Source organism: Sus scrofa, chromosome 10, assembly GCF_000003025.6.
Source record: "Sus scrofa isolate TJ Tabasco breed Duroc chromosome 10, Sscrofa11.1, whole genome shotgun sequence".
Taxonomy (NCBI): domain Eukaryota; kingdom Metazoa; phylum Chordata; class Mammalia; order Artiodactyla; family Suidae; genus Sus; species Sus scrofa.
The window spans coordinates 18,129,137-18,147,426 of record NC_010452.4 but is presented as its reverse complement, the minus strand read 5'-3'; the positions used below and the strand labels follow the sequence as shown (position 1 = coordinate 18,147,426).

The 18,290-nt window shown below is 49.3% G+C and overlaps 1 protein-coding gene across 3 annotated transcripts in view; it reads right to left on the bottom strand.

Annotated features, from left to right (window-relative positions):
• KIF26B (kinesin family member 26B) overlaps positions 1-18,290 on the bottom strand; it is a 511,688-nt gene that overhangs the window by 72,626 nt on the left and 420,772 nt on the right. For all 3 annotated transcript variants that reach the window (XM_021064466.1, XM_021064467.1, XM_021064468.1), the window contains 4 exons: positions 17,398-17,604; positions 12,424-12,517; positions 11,097-11,359; positions 7,329-7,512 (listed from right to left, as the gene is read on the bottom strand). In XM_021064466.1, the coding sequence (XP_020920125.1) occupies positions 7,329-7,512; positions 11,097-11,359; positions 12,424-12,517; positions 17,398-17,604 (748 nt within the window). The remainder of the gene's footprint in view (positions 1-7,328; positions 7,513-11,096; positions 11,360-12,423; positions 12,518-17,397; positions 17,605-18,290) is intronic.

Here is an 18,290-nt window from a genome sequence, read left to right as displayed (position 1 = left end):
TGTATTCTTTTTTTTTTTTTCTTTTTATGTCCGCACCTGTAGCATATGGAAGTTCCCCAGGCTAGGGGCTGTATCAGAACTGCAGCTATGGCCCACGACACAGCCACAGCACCCCAGGTCCAAGCCGCATCTGCGACCTACATCACAGGTTACGGCAACAACAGATCCTTAACCCACTGAGTGAGGTCAGGGATTGAACCTGAATCTTCAGAGACACTACATCGGGTCCTTAACCCACCGAACCATACCTGGAACTCCACATGTATCCTTTTATATGATTCCCCCCCCCCCATTTTTTTTTTTTCTTTTTTAGGGCCGCATCTGTGGCCTATGGAAGTTCCCAGGCTAGGGGTTAAATCAGGGCTGCAGCTGCCAGCCTACGCCACAGCCACAGCCACACGGGATCTGAGCTTCATCTGCGACCTACAGCACAGTTCACAGCAACGCCAGATCCTTAACCCAAGAGTGGAGCCAGGGATCGAACCTGCATCCTCATGGATCCTAGCTGGGTTTGTTAACCACTGAGCCATAACAGGACCTCCTATGTATCTCCCTTTTTAACTGAACTTTCTCAGTTAACTGACCAACCCCTTCTGACAGCGCTGCATAGAGGGCTTCCCTGCATTCACACCACCTGATTGCACGAAGGTAACAGAACGGTCTTTTTCTGAAACCGCTGCTCTAGGTAAGAGAGAAATCCACTCACTTTAATACACAGCACACGTGCCATCGGCGTGACACCCAAGGACTGATGTACGGACACGCTCCTTGGCTGTGGAGGACAGGTGCCAGGGAACAGGGGACTCTGTCCTTAGGGAGTTTGTCGTCAGCTGGGGCTTAGACAAGCCCAGAATGACTGAGACAGATGATAAAGCAGTGGCTTAACCTCTCCCACTTCACATCTCCCTGCTATGGGGCTGAAAAGAGGAAGATATTTCACAAAGGGGAGAATCTGAAAGGTTTATGGAGAGGCAGCTCCAGGGGGAAGTGGGGCATAGACACGTTTTTTATTTTTAATTTTTATTTTATGTAAGGCCACACGTATGGTGTATGGAAGGTCCCAAGCCAGGGATTGAATCTGAGACACAGTTGTGACCTGAGCTGCAGCTGTGGCAATGAGGGATCCTTTCACCACCTGTGCTGGGCTGGGGATTGAACCCACACCTTCACAGCAAAGCCAGCTGCTACTGTTGGATTCTTAACCCACGGCACCATGGTGGGAACGCCAAGGCTTTTTATTGTTGACGTTATTGTTCCTTCCCTTGCATGCCTTCCAAGAGCAGGCAGCCCTGACTTTGATGGTAGGAGAGATTGAGAATAAAAGCATGAGAAGATGATTGATGGGGTCTGATTGGCGAGGTCCCAGAAGCAGCAGAAGGGGACAGGATAAGGAAGTAAGGAGTTGAGGACGGCAGCCCAATGGGGAAGGCGCGGGGGAGACCGAGTACAGGCACAAGGAGATTTCAAAGCTACGAGGACAGAAGCTGAGGTCATAGCCAGACTGACTCTTTCTTCTTAAACAGGAAGCTGGTTGTCTGCTGCAAGTGGTAGAGCGGGGGCCTCAGGCTTGCAGAGAAGGTCGGGAACAGCTGCTCTGATGGAGAGGTTGGGGAGGCCAGGAGACATCACTATGGCAACTACAGGCTGCATGGTTTGAAATATGGTCTCCTGGCCAAAGAGTTTATTTTTCATGTTTTGGTTTTTTTTAGGGCTGCCTCTGTGGCATATGGAGGTCCCCAGTCTAGGGGGAAAATCAGAGCTGCAGCTGCCAGCCTATACCACAGCCACAGCCTCACCAGATCTGAGCCACATCTGCGACCTATGCCACAGCTCACGGCAACGCCAGATCCTTAACCCACTGAGTGGGACCAGGGATCAAACCTGGGTCCTCATGGATGCCAGTCAGGTTTGTTACTGCTGAGCCACAAAGGAAACTCCCCAAAGATTTAAAAAATTATATTTCGAATATCTAAAATCATCAAACTGTCACTTCACTCTTGACCAAGGGGGACACAAGAGCCCTGCAGTGTCACCCCCTCTGCCCGGCCCCGCCTCTCTGTGTGGCCATCCTCACTGCACATCATATAGAAGCAACGTTTAGAAGCTTCGTTAGAAGCATCCTCAGCCTTGTTTAGAAGCAATGTTTTTTTTTTTTCCTGGATCCCTTTGCCCACATCTGCCCCCCCAAATAATGGATCTCTAGAGTCCTGTGGACCACACAGCCCTGGACAAGGCATCAGTGAGGCAGGCCATTCCAAGACACAAGAAAGAATGGCTGGTGGTCAAGAGCCACCAAGATGAAGGGAAGAGTCCCATCAGCCTCGTAAACAGATCAGCGTCCCTGTCCCTGTACGCTGGTTCATGTGCACACACATGTGTGTGCCCGTGTGCTCATACTGTGCACGCCCAGCCAGCCCAGCCCTCACTGGGCCTCTGGGCTTCCCGTGGAGGCAAAACAGTGAACGAACAAACCAGAGAGCTGGTGTCCTTCTTAACTCTGGGCAGTATTTGCTTGCGAGCTTAGATTATTCATCCAAATGATTTTTTTTTTTTTTTTGTCTTTTGGCTATTTCTTGGGCTGCTCCTGCGGCATATGGAGGTCCCGGGCCAGGGGTCGAATCGGAGCTGTAGCCGCCGGCCTACACCAGAGCCACAGCAACACAGGATCTGAGCCGAGTCTGCAACCCACACCACAGCTCACGGCAACACTGGATCCGTAACCCACTGAGCGAGGCCAGGGATCGAACCCTCAACCTCACGTTCCTAGTCGGATTCGTTAACCGCTGAGCCACGACGGGAACTCCCACATGATGTTTTTAAAGTCATCTTTATCAATAGGCCTTGTACAATTCTGCATCGTGAACGTACTCCACTCAAGTATTCCACCAGCACCATCTTGCCTTGGACTCTTACTTCACCCATCTTTACAGGGAGCAGCTCCTAGGTATTACAGTTTTAAGAGGGCTTCCTCAGTGCTGGAATTCCCAAGGGGATTCTCAAGCCCTTACAGATCTAGCTTAGCAAAGCAGCAGGAGGCTCCCCCGATGGGTGAAGAATCAGCCCCAGCACTGCTCCCCAAACCTTTCAGCCAGGAGGTCTTTTCAGCTTCACCTTGTGCCACCTGCAAAACTGTGATCCATCAACACCGAATGTTCTTCTCGTTCTTGCCTGGACATGTGGAACACACTTTTTTCTGTCCACTTCTATGTGTGCTTGTGTATGTGTGTGTGTGTGTGTGTATAACACACACACGTGTGTATAAGATGCAAATGCCCATATATACAGGGTGTGTTTAGTTCTTGCAGCAGAGATTTCTTTGAATCCATCATCTCTGCTTCTAATGGCCAGTTAGCAGCAGATCGCTCTGCTCTGCTTCCCTGTGGGGTGACTGATTAATAAACTTGCCCTTAATTGAGTTCTGGCTGCCAGGTCCACAGGGATTATTACTTATATGTAAATAAACAAAATTTCCATTTTAAACAACACTCCAAATCTCCTCATTATATTTGAAACAGATGCAAATGCACTGAAGCCAAGCCAGCCCTGGACCGGGAGGCTGTGTGCACGCTGACCTGGCGTCCCTTTCTCACAGGAAGCCAGGTGCTGTGGCAGCAGGTGACACCCCCAGATCCTTCGGGGCTGACCCCCACTTTGGCTTGGATGCCTCCCTTCACTTGGTTCTCATCTCCAGATCCATCAGAAAGTACTTAACGAGGTTTGGGAAGCCATGAGAGGCATTTGCCTTTTAACTGGAATGTATTATTTAAAAGCAATTCCCTTTCACAATTGCGAAAGAGGACGAAGATGGATTTTTTTTGTTAAATATTTAAGAAGCGCCCAGAACTTGTGAAGGGCGGATGTGGGTGGATGGTCAGGCGGGGGGACTGTCCCCGCCTACAGTTTTGTGGACGCAACACCTTCCATTCTTAGAGTGGAAATAATTTAATTAACGCTTTCTTTGTCTTCGAGATGCCAATCTACTTTCGGATTCTGAGAGCAGAACCGGGGAAGAAAGTGCAAAACTGAAAAGAAGGTTGTTTTAGCTTTTGGGGTAAAACCCAAAAGATGGTTCCCTTTCTCCTGGGTTTTTCGGCCCAGAGTCGCTTGGAAGCTGTTTGGCTCCAGATTGAGACCCTGTGCAAGTCACCCTGTGATGAAAGCACAAGAATCTACGGCGGGGTTTGATTATGCTTATCCCTGGCGGCTTAAAAGAATAAAATAAACATTTTTCAGACTCCCACAGTCACGCTGCTAAGACCTAACCCAGGGGACAAAACAACAACAACAACAACAACAAACCAGTGAGGGCGGGATTGAAAGTCAGCCCCCAGCTTGTTAGGAGAGCTGGTGGATGAAATTCTGTGACAGATGTTCAAGATCTGGATCTTTTCATCCCTATCTTAATCCCCCATTTCCTTCTTTATGCACGTTTTTCTAAACAGAAGGACTAAGCGTGATGGGAGCCCTTCACTGAGCAACGATCTCCCCCGAAAGACTCCCACTGAAAATCTTCAGCCCAGCCCCGGTCAGACCTTCATCCTCATTCCTGTTGTCAAGAGGGATCTGATGTGCTGATGGCACATCTGTCTGGGTACCAGCAAGAGCCACTACCTCTGGACTCCTAGGTGGCAGCCAGTACAGGAAGCCGAGGCTGCAGGTGGGGCCCGGATTTGTTGGAACTCTGGCCCTTGTGAAGATATATGGTGAGATTTCAGTGCTGGGGGTAGGGAAAGGGCACCCCTTTAGGCCAAGTTAAAACTAAAGGAGCAGGCAGCAGGGCAAGTCAGTGAAGGATGGACACCTGCAGCCACAAAGAGGCATCTCCAATGCATTGCATTAAGTGAAAGAAGCCACACACAAAAGGGCCACCTGTGGACCACGCGATTCCATTGATAGGATGTTCTGGACGATGGCAAACCTCTAAGGACAAAAGTCTGACGCCGTGGTTGTCAAGGGCTGGCTACTGGGGCAAAAGGGACCTTTATGGGGTGATGGCTCTGTTCTGTATCTTGATACACGACTGAATAGATTTGCCAAAATTCATTTAACGACACGCAAGACGGGTAGGTCTTACTGAATTTAAATTATACCTCATAAGCCTGAACTAGACAAGAGCACTTAAGCAGTAGGAATAAGAACAGGGGCCAACAAAGGCGTTGAGACAGGAGAAAAGAGAGAGCTTCCACTTGTGGGGTGATGGAAGCCCCCAGAGTTAGCTCCAGGAAAACTGGTTTCCAAGTCTTTGGGCAACAAGGAGACGTGGGGATAGACTGGGGAGCCCCTCCACAGACTCAGGCCCCACCTGGAATTAGGTTAACTGATTACCTTGTATTAGTCAATGTGCTTCACAATTTCCAGGCACCAGGGTAAGTCTCCTAATTCAGGGCTTTGGTTTGTTTTCCTAGCATCTAGCATCCTTGAGGCCATTGCTTGGAGGGCACTGGGGGTCAGCTGCCTGTTTGGAAAGCCCCAGAGATGTGGACAGAGTGAGACTCTGGAAGCTGCTGCCTGGTCAGCCCAGCCTGGTGGCCCAACTTGCCTGAGAAGGCCAACGAGGTCTACAGATGACTCTGCCATGGCCCAGGATCCCACCTGAGACACGCAGCTGAGCACTGGTGCTCAACCACAGAGCAAAGAGTATATACCGCTTGGCAGACAAAGAATGGAGCCCTGCACCACGGTCGGTGCCAGCTCTGAAAACAGCCAAGAGGATGGGATGGACTGGGAGCGTGGGGTTGGTAGAGGCCAACTATTCCATTTAGAATGGATCAGCAATGAGGTCCTGCCGTACAACACAGGGGACCAGCTATATCCAAACACTTAGGATAGAACATGATGGACGATAATATAAAATAATATAAGAAAAGGAATGTATGATTGGGTCACTTTGCTGTACAACAGAAATTGGCACAACACTGTAAATCAACTATACTTGCATTTAACAAAAAAAAAAAAAAAAAAAGGAAGGAGTTCCCATTGTGGCTCAGGGTTAATGAACCCAACTAGCAGCCATGAAGATGTAGGCTTGATCCCTGGCCTCGCTCAGTGGGTTAAGGATCCGGGGTTGCTGTGAGCTGTGGTGTAGGTTGCAGATGTGGCTCGGATCCCACGTTGCTGTGGCTGTGGTGTAGGCCAGCAGCTATAGCTCCGATTGGACCCCTAGCCTGGGAACATCCATATGCTGCGGGTGCAGGTGTGGCCCTAAAAAGGCAAATAAATACATACAAATTTTTAAAAATTAAAAAAAAAGGGAAATACAAAAAAGCAAAAAGCTGAGAGGGGACTGCATAAGCATTGAGCTGGGTACCTGATGGTGCTGCTTGCTCACAGAACGTGGCCTGGGCATAGGTTTTTACAGAGAAAGGTAACTGCTGGGCATAACCTGAGGGAGGGAGGGAAGGAGGGAGCCAGAATCTGGTTAGTTATTCAAAAGTCTGATTTACAGACTCTCGAAAACCCATGATTTGTTTCTTTCAGGTCCACACAGTGGATTGAAGCTAATGATTAATAACACTGCTGGGGTGCTTTGGCAGATACAAGTCGGTCTTTCATGTTGAGTATCTTTAAGGTTTATGAACAAAAAGATACCATCAAGCAGTTGTTTTGCTTTTTTAAATATGTTCTCTCTTGTTCCCATGGCAATTGCATCCAAAAATTATCTTCACCAAGCCAACTCCTTTCCCTTGGAGGTTCTAAAGCAAACTTCAGCCCAGACTCTGCAATGATCTTGAGTGACATATCAGCGCACTCTATGCTGGGGAGATGGGTGCACATTTTATTTATTTTTTAATTTATTTTTCTTATTTAAAAAATGTTTATTATAGTTGACTTAAGACGTTCTGTCCATTTCTGCCGCACAACAACGTGCCCCAGTTATACGTATATACACATTCGTTTTCTCATATTATCCTCCATCATGTTCCATCCCAAGGGATCGGCTATAGTTCCCTGTGCTCTACAGCAGGACCTCATTGCTTATCCATCCTAAATGGAATAGTTGGCATCTACTCACCCCAGACGCCCCGTCCATCTCACTCCCTCTCCCTCCTCCCTTGGCAACCCCAAGTCTGGTCTCCAAGTCCATGAGTTTGTTTCTTTTCTGTAGACAGGTTCATTTGTGCCGTATATTAGACTCCAGACATAAGTGATATCATAGGGTCTTTGTCTTTCTCTTTCTGACTTACTTCACTTGGTATGAGAATCTCTAGTTCCATCCATGTGGCTGCAAATGGCTCTACATTTTAAAAGGTCACGGCTGCCCTGGAGGAGAGGCTTCTCCCCAAAGCAGGTGGGGAGCAAAGGAGGCAGGAAAGGTAGAGAGAACTTACTTCCCCCCTTGCCGCTCTTCTCCATGCGGTACTGGTAGATGTGCAGCGTGAAGAGCATGTGGGAGTTGCGGAGGTCGTCCTCGTCGCAGTCCTGCTGGTTGCCCCTCCGGGAGGCGATGGCAGCGTCCAGGAAGAAGGCCGCCTTCTCTGCGGTGGGTGCCCGCAGCTCGCTCTGGTTCTGCAGCTGGAAGACACAGGGAAGGGCTAAGGCTGCGGGCGGGAGGGTCCGCCCTGTCCATCCTGCATCCTCGGAGGCCGGATGTCCTTCTGGAACCAGCGCCTACACCAGCTTGATGGATTCACCCCTGAAAATGACTGCTGAGCACACGTCTTGGATGAAATCTATTGTCACCAATTTAAGGGGAATCTGTAAACAGCAGGTGTGAAAAGGAAATGGTTGTATGCATGATTTAGAGGGAGCAGGTGTCCTGCCCTGACCTCTGCAGAGGCCAGTAAACCTCTGGAACAAATCCATGTACCTAAGAAAACATTTCAAAGATTAGATTGTTTGGAAGCAGGTAAGTTGCGAAGCGTGAGTTTAGTCCAGACAGTACAGTACAGTGTATCACAAAGGAGTGATAAAACTCAGCTTGAACTCAACTCCCAATTTTTCCAGCTATTTAATTAGAGCCAATTTGAGGCCACCTTTATTAGCATAATTATATATAAGAAGTAAGTGAAAAAGACCTGTAAAAACACCCAAGGTACTCGAATATCTCCTCTATAACATTTTTTTTTTTTTTTGGTCTTTTTAGGGCCACATCCACAGCATATGGAAGTTCCCAGGCCAACCTACACCACAGTTCATGGCAATGCCAGATCCCACTGAGTGAGGCCAGGGATTGAATCTTTGCGTCCTCATGGATACGAGTTGGGTTCATTAACTGCTGAGCCATAATGGGAACTCCTCCTCTATATCATTTAAAAGCTATATTTTTTTTTTTTTTTTTTTTGCTCTTTTAGGGTGGCACCCGCAGCATATGGAAGTTCCCAGGCTAGGGGTCCAGTCAGAGCTACAGCTGCCAGCCTACACCACAGCACATGGCAATGTCAAATCCCCGACCCACTGAGCAAGGCCAGGGATTGAACCCGAATCCTCATGGATACCAGTCAGATTCATTTCCACTGCACCACCACGGGCACTCCTATTTTATCTTTAGTTCCTAAATTCACATTCATGGCATAGTCATTAATTCATTAAAGAAACATTGTGGGCCATGTGTCTAAACCCTATGAGATGCCTTGGCAATTACAGTAAACCTTACTCAGAGCAGCATTATCTGTGAGCATTGGACCAGCTCTCCTTTATCAGGGGGGAACAAATGCTTCTGATTTATTCAAAGAAATGACCTGAGATATGTGCCATAGAGTCAGCACACATTTTGACCATTTTCTATCCTGATTCTAACTGTACCTATACTTCTGAACCGTGAGACCTGATATTTGGAACCTGAGACCATCAAAATCCTCAAGCTTCAAAGAAGAGACTCCCTCTGTCATGCTCATTGCTTTATACTTTCTATGGGAGAAAAATAACCCAAAGACTGTTTAAGATTTTTCAACAAGAAGGAAAGACAATGTTGGTCTCTTTCTCTTTTGCTTGGTCTTTGGTGAGAGCTTTCACCTCTGCGGAACTTCATTATTGGAGTTAGAACAGGGAGTGGAGGAATTCCTGTTATGGCTCAGTGGTTAATCAACCCAACTAGGATCCATGAGGATGTGGGTTCCATCCCTGGCCTCGCTCTGTGGGGTAAGGATCCGGCATTGCCATGAGCTGTGGTCACAGATGCAGCTCGGATCCTGCGTTGCTGTGGCTGTGGTCTAGGCTGGCAGCTCTGATTCCACCCCTATCCTGGGAACATCCATATTCCGCAGGTGCAGCCCTAAAAAGAAAAAAAAAAAAAAAAGGAGGTTAGAGCATATTTGAACGTCTAGGTAATGCTGGAAGTGGGAGCAGTGGGCAGGGTGACACTGATTCCATCAAAGATGCTGTAGAGGTGGTCTGAGCACATCTTAGGCTTCTGAACAGTGGTTCTCACAGTGTGGTCCCTGGACCAACAGTATGAGCATCACATGGGAACTTGTTAGAAATGCACATCTGAAGACTCCATCCTGGGCCTGAATCAGAAATTTTAGAAGTGGATCACAGCAGTCTGTGTTTCAATAAGACTCCCAGGTGACTCTGACGAAGACTAAAGTTTGAGAAGTACTGGATTCAGGTTTGTATGCCCACGTAGTTTGCACTCTAATTAGGTTTCACAGCCAAATGGTATCTGATGCATCTATTAGAACCATGAAGAGCCGGGAGTTCTCTTGTGGCACAGCGGGTTAAGGATCTGGCACGATCACTGGAGTGGCTTGGGTTGTTGCTGTGGTAAGGGTTCGACCCTTGGCCTGGGAACTTCCACATGCCATGGACACTACCAACCAACCAACCAACCGACCAACAAACTGTGAGGAGCCAATTTCAGTCAGACGTGGTACAGAACTTTGGGAGATGCTGAGAACTAACCAGGCAATCAAAATTGACAATGGGGAGAAACATCTCGGAGGGCTTCCTGGAAGAAGTGACATCTAGCCAATCTCCAAAAAATAAGGAGTTAGCCTGATAAAGAGTGAGAGGGGATGAGGAGTATTCTGGGCACGGGGAACGGAATGTGCAAAGGCCCAGAGTAAGAGGGAGGATGGTTGGTGCCTCAGAGCCTTGCTACTGAGCACATTCAGTCATTGGGAAGCTCATTAGAAATGTATCATCAGGGGCCCCATCCCAGACCTACGGAACCAGAATCTGCATTTTTAACCAGATCCTCAGTGCTTCATAGGCACACTGAAGTTTGAGGGGTACCATGTTCTTAGGGGACCCAAATGTAATTTAAGGAGCGGCAAAGAGGGGAGTGGTCACGGATGATGCTGGAAGGTCATGTAGGGCCTTGCAAACCGCGAGGATTCATAACAGAAATGGAAGGATCCGAGGTGCTTTAAGCAGGGGAAGAACACAGTCAGGTGTGAGTAGACACGTGCGGCAGCGGGGAAAGCAATCCCACTTAGAATGAGGCAGGTCCTGATCAAAAGGAACCCCGATCTAAAATGGAAGCGTCTGATACAACTAGAAAATAAAGCCTGTTGCTAGAAACTAGAAGAACTGATTATTCTGGATACGAACCAGGGACCTCCCAGGTCATTCCTACATCTGTTGTCAGACAGCAAAGGAGAAACCTCACGACAGGCCCGACATCCCGAAAAGGCAAACCTGCACTTCTCTTGGCTCCCCTAGTTCCAGCAATTATATCATGGTTCTAATTAGAAAGCGCTTATTAGTTTTTCCTACAGCCCTACGAATCCGGCTGTAAACCGGTGCCAGAAACACAGTTTATAGAGCCATAAACAGCCCCAGTAATGGCTGTTAGCTATTTGTGCAAAGCAGTAAATATTTCGGCTTGTTGTTCAACAAAAGAAAGATTGTACTTTTTTCTTTTTTCTTGAAAGGGGCGTAAAGAAAGTGAATGCAATGCCCCCCACCCCCCGCCCCCAGTGCTCCAACAATTGTGGTTCCTGCTCATTGTCAATGAGACTCAAGGCACAAATATTTAGGTTGGGCAAGCAGAGGGCCCTGCAGCTGCAAAAGCCATAAAGTTCCAGTCCGCTTTAAAGTAAACACTCGTAAGCCTCCCCAGTGTACATGCTGAGTGAGTCACGGGGTGCACGGCCCCAGTTTCCGAGGCAGGGATGCGCCACCTTGGAGTCAAGCCAAGCCCCAGGAGCAATCACCTGTGTGCCACAGATGGGGTCCTCGCACAGGTACACGCCCGGGGACTGGCCGTCCTGCAGGCTGCCCGTGGCCACCTCTGACAGCAGGTCCCGGAGGTTCTCTTCCTTGCCCCACACCTCCACGGCTGAGATCCGCACGGAGAAACGGGCTCCAGTCTTTTCTTTCCGTTCGTTTATCAGCTTGAAGAGCCAGGAGATGGCACAGGGGATAATGCCGAGGTTCTGCATGGAATCGTCCTTTCCAATCATGGTGTAGGATTTTCCTGGGAGAGCAAGGGAGAAGAAAGAAAAGTGGCTTGAGTGTCCGGGCATCATTCTAGAGTCTCAAGAATAGACGCCAAGGGGAGCTCCCGCTGTGGCTCGGTGGTAAAGAACCCGACTAGTACCCATGAGGAAGCGGTATATCCCTGGCCTCGCTCGGTGGGTTAAAGATCTGGTGTTGCTGTGAGCTCCGGTGGAGGTTGCAGACATGGCTCGGATCTAGCGTTGCTGTGGCTGTGGTATAGACCAGCAGCTGCAGCTCTGATTCAGCCCCTAGCCTGGGAACTTCCTATGCTGTGGGTGTGGCCTTAAAAAAAAAAAAAAAAAGACTCATCCCCCAAAAAACTGAGATCACTGCTTTGACCAGAGATCAAGACAACCGAAGTGGCAGTAGGATGAAGTGGGCTTTTGGACCCGGCTTAGAACCAGTGCCATCATAGCCAAGCTGCGGTTGAAAGCTCTGCCCAGGGATACCATTTGGGACTCCCCCAACTACTAACTTATCAAGCCTGTGAGTGAGGTGAGACCTGGTGAGCAGATGGCCACAGGTCAGGTTTGAGAAGGCACTTCAGACCCAGGAGGGGCTGCGTGGGAGCCCCTTTCCCAGGTGCTTCAGCACAGGCAGATGGTAGGGAAGCAGGGATGCTGTTGCACTGATCTCCCCAGACCGGGGCTACTGTGGCCTGGGCTTCGCTTGGTGGCTGCTCCTCTGGTTTTCCTATTGGCTCTATCCACCAACCTGAGTACTTTATGAAGATGGGGGGGCCCGCTCCACTCCCCGCAAACCCCTGGTCAGGAAATGTAATTTTCCTGCTGGCTTTCTGGGTGTGACCCTGGCCTGGACCAAGTGGGAACAACCCCACCCCTCCTTTGGTTCATCTGGGGCTCTAAGGCTTTCCTAGATGATTGGGAATCCACTTGGAATGAGCATCTCCGTGTCAGAAGCAGAAATGGTTCTGCATGATGATTCAGTTCAGCATCCGAGGGCTTTGGGCACGAGAGAGAGGGAGGGGGAGGGTGGCTGGGAATCCAGCAAGCAGCGTGACAAAGTAGAGGCCTCACGGACCCAGCTTGGCGTGGCCGAAACAGAACACGCAGCCGTCTGCCCCGTTGACCACAGACTGGATCACCTCTGCCACGGTTCCAGCACACACTTCAGCCTGGCAGACACAAGAGGAGACACAAGCTGTGAGTAGACCGTTGACAATGGAAACTTGTGCCCACCTGCCTGGGGTTCAGGGTCTCAGAGCCAGGGGGTTCCAAGATGGGCTGGAAGGGCTCAGGATCCTTCGCACCTTCTGCCTCCCTCGCCTGTCTGAGCCTTATATGCATTAAATGCACACCACCCTCTGCTAATTCCTGGCATGTTTCAGCTGCTGTCTCTACAGACCAGGTTGGACTGGGAGCTCAGGGCACTTCTGTGGACCTCATGTCCTTCCCTGGTCTGCCATTCTGGCCTCCCTGGACAAGCAGTTGAAATTTCCATTTACCCTCTGTCAACTAGATCTTCCTAACAGACAGACAGACAGACAGACACACACACACACACACACACACACACACACACACACACACACAGCTTATGAAGTGGGCTAGGCTTAACGGAGGGTAAACTACAATGGGCAGTCTTCGGCCTCTTGCGGGTCTCAGCTCCAACGTGATTTTTAAATCCTTAGCCGGAGCAGGCAGACTCTTGGTGACTTTTTGTATTTCCCCATCGCCGCCCAATAATACCGCTCTCTGCACGTGATCAGAAGGTATATTTTGAGAACCAACGTGGGGATCTGGGGAATCTCTCTGGTTAGCACCCGAGGCTTTCACAGCAGCAGGAGGACAAATATCCCTCTGTTTGTGTGCTGTGTCTTCATCTCTGCCTCCGCACCGGAGTCAGATCCGGAAGCGTTCAGAGGGTGTGCAAACACGCGGCTCGGCAGGCATTGGAGGAACCAGCCTCCCAGTGGGAATCTGAGAACGGCAGCCTTGGCAGTGAATGTAGTTATTCATTCCAGCGGCTCAATGAAGCTAAGTGTTCAGAAATCAATTTTCTCTCCTGAACCGAAATTGAAAAACCACACTCCCAACAATTGCCGACTGTTCTGGTGGTCACCGCAGCAACTCTGCTGGGGGGGCCGCCGGGGCCGGGGGGTGGTGCAGGACCTGGCTGCTGTGGGGACCACAGGATCTGTCATACCCCCTGGACCTAAGCAAGGAGAGCCTGGTGCTCAACCCTGAGATGGAGGCAGTGGAATCTTGATGGAATTTGCCAGAAGCTGCGGCGTCGGGAGAATGAACTCTGCCCACTTCGGACACAGAGTGAGATGGGGCTCAGGAGGCTGAGGGCCCACCTTGAGCCAGATGTCAAAGACACTGTACTAGGTTCAAGGTCAGCGAAGAGAAAGTGGTTGTGTGTAGACCAAATGCATACACATCACAGAATCACCTGTCCGAAGCCTGAGGACACAGAGCTACAGGCGCAGCCTCACGGGGTACAGGGAGCACAGGCCTCCCCTGGCACAGTTCCTGCCCAGTGTCCACTGAGAGGAGAATGGCCAGCGACCTGTCTGTCTGGTGTTTTAGCAGCTGACAATGGCCCCTGGTGGCCCTTTGCTCTCTTTCCCCTTGAGCCTAGAGAAGCAGGGGCCTCCCTGAGCCAACTCCACAGACAGGGCTGGGTGTGCAGGAAGCCAGTTACCCACAGGGGGGTCTCAGTCCTCCTGCCCACCCTTCCTGGTGATATGAGATGTCGGTGTCCCCTTCCCCCACCCCATTCGTATATTGAAACCCAATGTCCAGCATGATGGTATTTGAAGGTGGCCTTTGGGGGTGATTAAGTCATGAGGATGGAGCCCCCATGGATGGGATTTGTGCCCTTATAAAAGACGCTCCTGCTGTGGCTCAGTGGAAATGAACCCAACAAGTATCCTTGAGGACATGGGTTTGATCCCTGGCCTCACTCAGTGGGTCAAGGATCTGGTGTAGCTGTGGCTGCGGCGTAGGCTGGCAGCTGCAGCTCCGATTCGACCCCTAGCCTAGGAATGTCCATATGCTATGTTCAGCCCTAAAAAAAAAAGCAAAAAATAAATTAAAAAATTTAAAAAAAGAGAGATTTCAGAAGACCTCTTCTTCCACCACATGAGAACACAGCGAGAAGGCAGCTGTTTATCATTCAAGAAGAGACCCTTACCAGACACTAGATCTGCCAGCACCTTAATCTTGGGCTGCCAACCTCCAGGATTGTAAGAAATAAATTTCTGTTGCTTACATGCGCCCCCATCCGTGCTGTCTTGTCAAGGCAGCACAAATGGACTAAGACGCCTCCCCAAAGCAGGATGCAGGAGAGGTGTGCCCCAGCCGTGGGCAGTGCTGACTGCCGAGGCCACCTGAGGGTCCTAAGAATGGCTTTTGGGGCTACGAGGGGCAAAGGCTGTTCTCGTTGCTCCTTCAGGACGCTGGTGTCCTTAGAGACCAAGAGAAAGCAAAGTCCATGACTGCCTTGGGCCACGGTGGTGGCTGCTGTTTCACAGGCCAACAGCAAGGGCCTGAGAGCAGAGGCCTGCTCGGCACGCTTTCCTGCTTCAGACAGTCCAGGCTGCTCCCTCTTGGGGGCTGAGGCTGGCCAAGCCAGCAGCATGATACTGCTGTAACAGTGACAACAGAATAGTAAAAATCCTTGCATGTATTGAGCACTCACTCTGTTCTGGCTCTGTTCTAAGCACCTCATGGGGATCAACTCAGTGAACTGTAACCACCTCTTGAGGCATTTTGATCTTGCCTTCATTTTACGGATGAGGACACTGAGGCCCAGAGAGGTCGAGTGACTTGCCCAAGGACACACAGCTTGTAAACAGTGGATAAAATGGCGAGACGGCAAAGATACACCACCATACTGAGCGGCTCACAGATTGGTTAATAGGGAAACTCTAGGATGCGTGTCCACTCAGGAAAAGGCCCATGAATGAGAGACTGAATTTTTGCACCTCAATTTTCATGCCTGTAATGTGAAAATATCAATACCTTCCTTTCTAATACCACAGAATTCCAGGAAGAGTCAAATGGGTTCATGGACATGAAACGTCTTGAAAACTGGAAATTTATATAGAAATGTAATTTATAATAATATTGGTAATTTTAACAAAATAAAAGCATTCCGAAGCAAAGGCAACAGTGTTACTGAGCATCGAAGCTCTGGAGCCACGTCTGAAATGTAAGCAAAGACAAGCAATAAAAATGGCTCTTTTTCTGGACTGCATCTAAAATTCATGTGTAGGCCACCCTTAATTTTAGGGTTTGCTCCGGAATTCTTACCTTCAGGAGATTTGCTTTTGAAAAGGTTTAACTGTGCTCATTAAATTCTTTGTAGGCCATTTATTAGACTCAAGGTCAGGTGTAGATTGGTAAGCCCATGAGGTGGTACAGCACACACACACACACACGCACACACACACGCAGGTCATGCAAAGAAAAACTATAGAACTTGTTCCCATACTTTGTTTTTTCGTGGTAAAACTCTTTGGGGAAAGGACAGGCTCAGCTTGGTGATGAATGGAGGCTATAATATGTGCTAAGTGTGCCTATGATGTAATACAGGTGCCTGTATGAACATCACTACTCCCTCTGCTCCGATGCCACCTGGAGGAAGCTGCACATGGCAGCCATCAGCAACCCTGTCTTCAGGTTCTGCTGTAGGCGATTAGTTACCCAATTGCATGCTGTTTTGTATTAATCTTGGAAAGTGCTGGAAATTTCTCAGGAAGGTGCAGGTGTCTGATGCCAACATGCAGGCCAAGTAGGCCACTGTGCACCTATAACCTGGGCAACAGATGTCTACTAGAAGATCCAGTCGCACCATTTCTTTGCAGATGAATTGCACCAGATGGTATAGGTGAATCTTCTAGAAGACATCTGTTCTTCCTGGGATTTGTTCCAAGAGCTTTGGTTTAGGAATCTTGGCACCCTGGACCCCCAAGAAGCCTCCAAATTATACCCACAAGAGATGAACAAAAATGGCCACAACTCTCCATCCCTCCCGGGGTGCCTGCCCTTTGCAACGTGACTTTGCGGCCCATCCAATCAGGAGGTAGAGTCGCTTACCTACCCCTCGCATGTGGGCCAATCAAATTCAGCAGAAGGATGTTATGTCTATTCTGAGCCTAGATCTCAAGAGGCCGGCAAGCTTGGATCCTGTCACTGCCCTGAGAGCAAGCCCAAGGCAGCCTGCTAGCTGATCAGAGACAACATGGAAGACAGACCAGGTGACCTTGCCAAGGCCATTGTGGGCCAGCCTAAAGCCGGCCAAACATGTGGTAACATCCAGCCAAGATCCATAGAGCCATGCAACCCAGACCTCATCACTGACACATGGGTGAAGCAAGTAGGAAGCAGAGGAATGCTCAGCTGACCCAGAGACCATGAGCAATACTTACTGTTTTAATCCACTAGACTTAGGGTGGTTGGTAATGCAGCAATAACTAACACAGTAGCTATCCCAAGCCTTTCTTCTTCCTCTCACTGCACTGACCCAGGCCACAGGACTGCATGTCAGCCTCAGTTTACCTGCCTAGCACACCAGTTCCTCCCTAGGACTTTCCCTCTATGGAGCCCTAGAACCCTGCGTAATTCTAACCCAGTTCCTTGAAACATCTTTTCTCTTCTTATATGCTCACATCCAGAAACCCAGACAAGAGTGGGGTCCTAATGGACCAGCTGCTGGCACCTTGATGCAGCCATTCCTGAAATTCCCAATTCTGCCTGTTCTTTTTCTGCTTCTGTCTGCCATCCACCTGCTATCCCTTCTCTCCAAGAGTATGTTCTGCTAGAATCCTGGCACAAAGATCCTGCCCAGGAATGACACCAGCAATTCAAAAGGATCAAACTATTCAGTGGAACTCAAACTGGCTTCCAAAAGTTGCTGTGTAGAGGGTAGAACTGACCCATAGGAATGTTCTAGAAGACACCCTCCCAACTCATGCATCCTAGGGAAGAGTTAAAGCTTCTTGAAATTACTCAATATTGCCTGAGCCTGAGGAGGGGTTCTACCCACCTGAGAAGCATCTTGGGGAAAAACCGCATCAAAGGCAAACATCTTAGGAGGAACTTGGTTCCCTCGCTTTGGGAAGGCATTAAGCCCCCCACATGTCAGGGGGTCGTACAAGGTGATTTGCTTCTTCCGTGGGTCCACCTTTAAGAAAGAGCTGGATTCTGAAGTATCGCGAGCCAGCGGGGAACAGATGCGAAGCATGACTTTCACCTGTCGGGAGACAAAGGCAGGAAACGCCAGGCATCAAAACAATTGGCTACTTGAGGCGGGAGCCCTTTCCCACACTCTGGAGACACAAGTCTACGGTGTGGCATGGAACCGTCTCACGACAAATCATGATGAGATGCCCAGTGAGTCAGCAGCAGACATCCTCAGTGGGTCGTGAGAAGACTGATTTGTTTATCAGTAGCAGGTAGACTATTTTGATATGTCTGTGACTTTATTACAGAAATAGCACCTTGAGTTCTTTAGCGTCCTATTAATATACATAGAAAATTAATGGTACCCAGGTGGCCCAATTACTGAGATGAAACGGTCAACTGGCCTGCCGAGCGCTGGAGGCTGGTGAAGTTCCCCGGAAGCTCACAGATCAATAAAGCACGGACCTAAAAGTTAGCCCCGCAATTTACTCCTCGCCTCTCGCGCATCGGGACTCTCAGAGACAAAAACCCACAGTTATGGGTGGCATCACCAGAGCCCTATGAAATGGCCTGTTTTTAATGGTCAGCATTTGAAAGTTGTTCCCAGGGACAAGAGTGATACGATTTGTTGGAAACATGTTTTTGGGGATCCCGTTGAGTGAGTGCAGAGAAGAAACTGTCATTTCGGGAATGAAAGGGCATCTCCGTGGGAAACAGGAGACAGTGCCCTTTGAACCCGCCTCCTCAGTAGCTGAA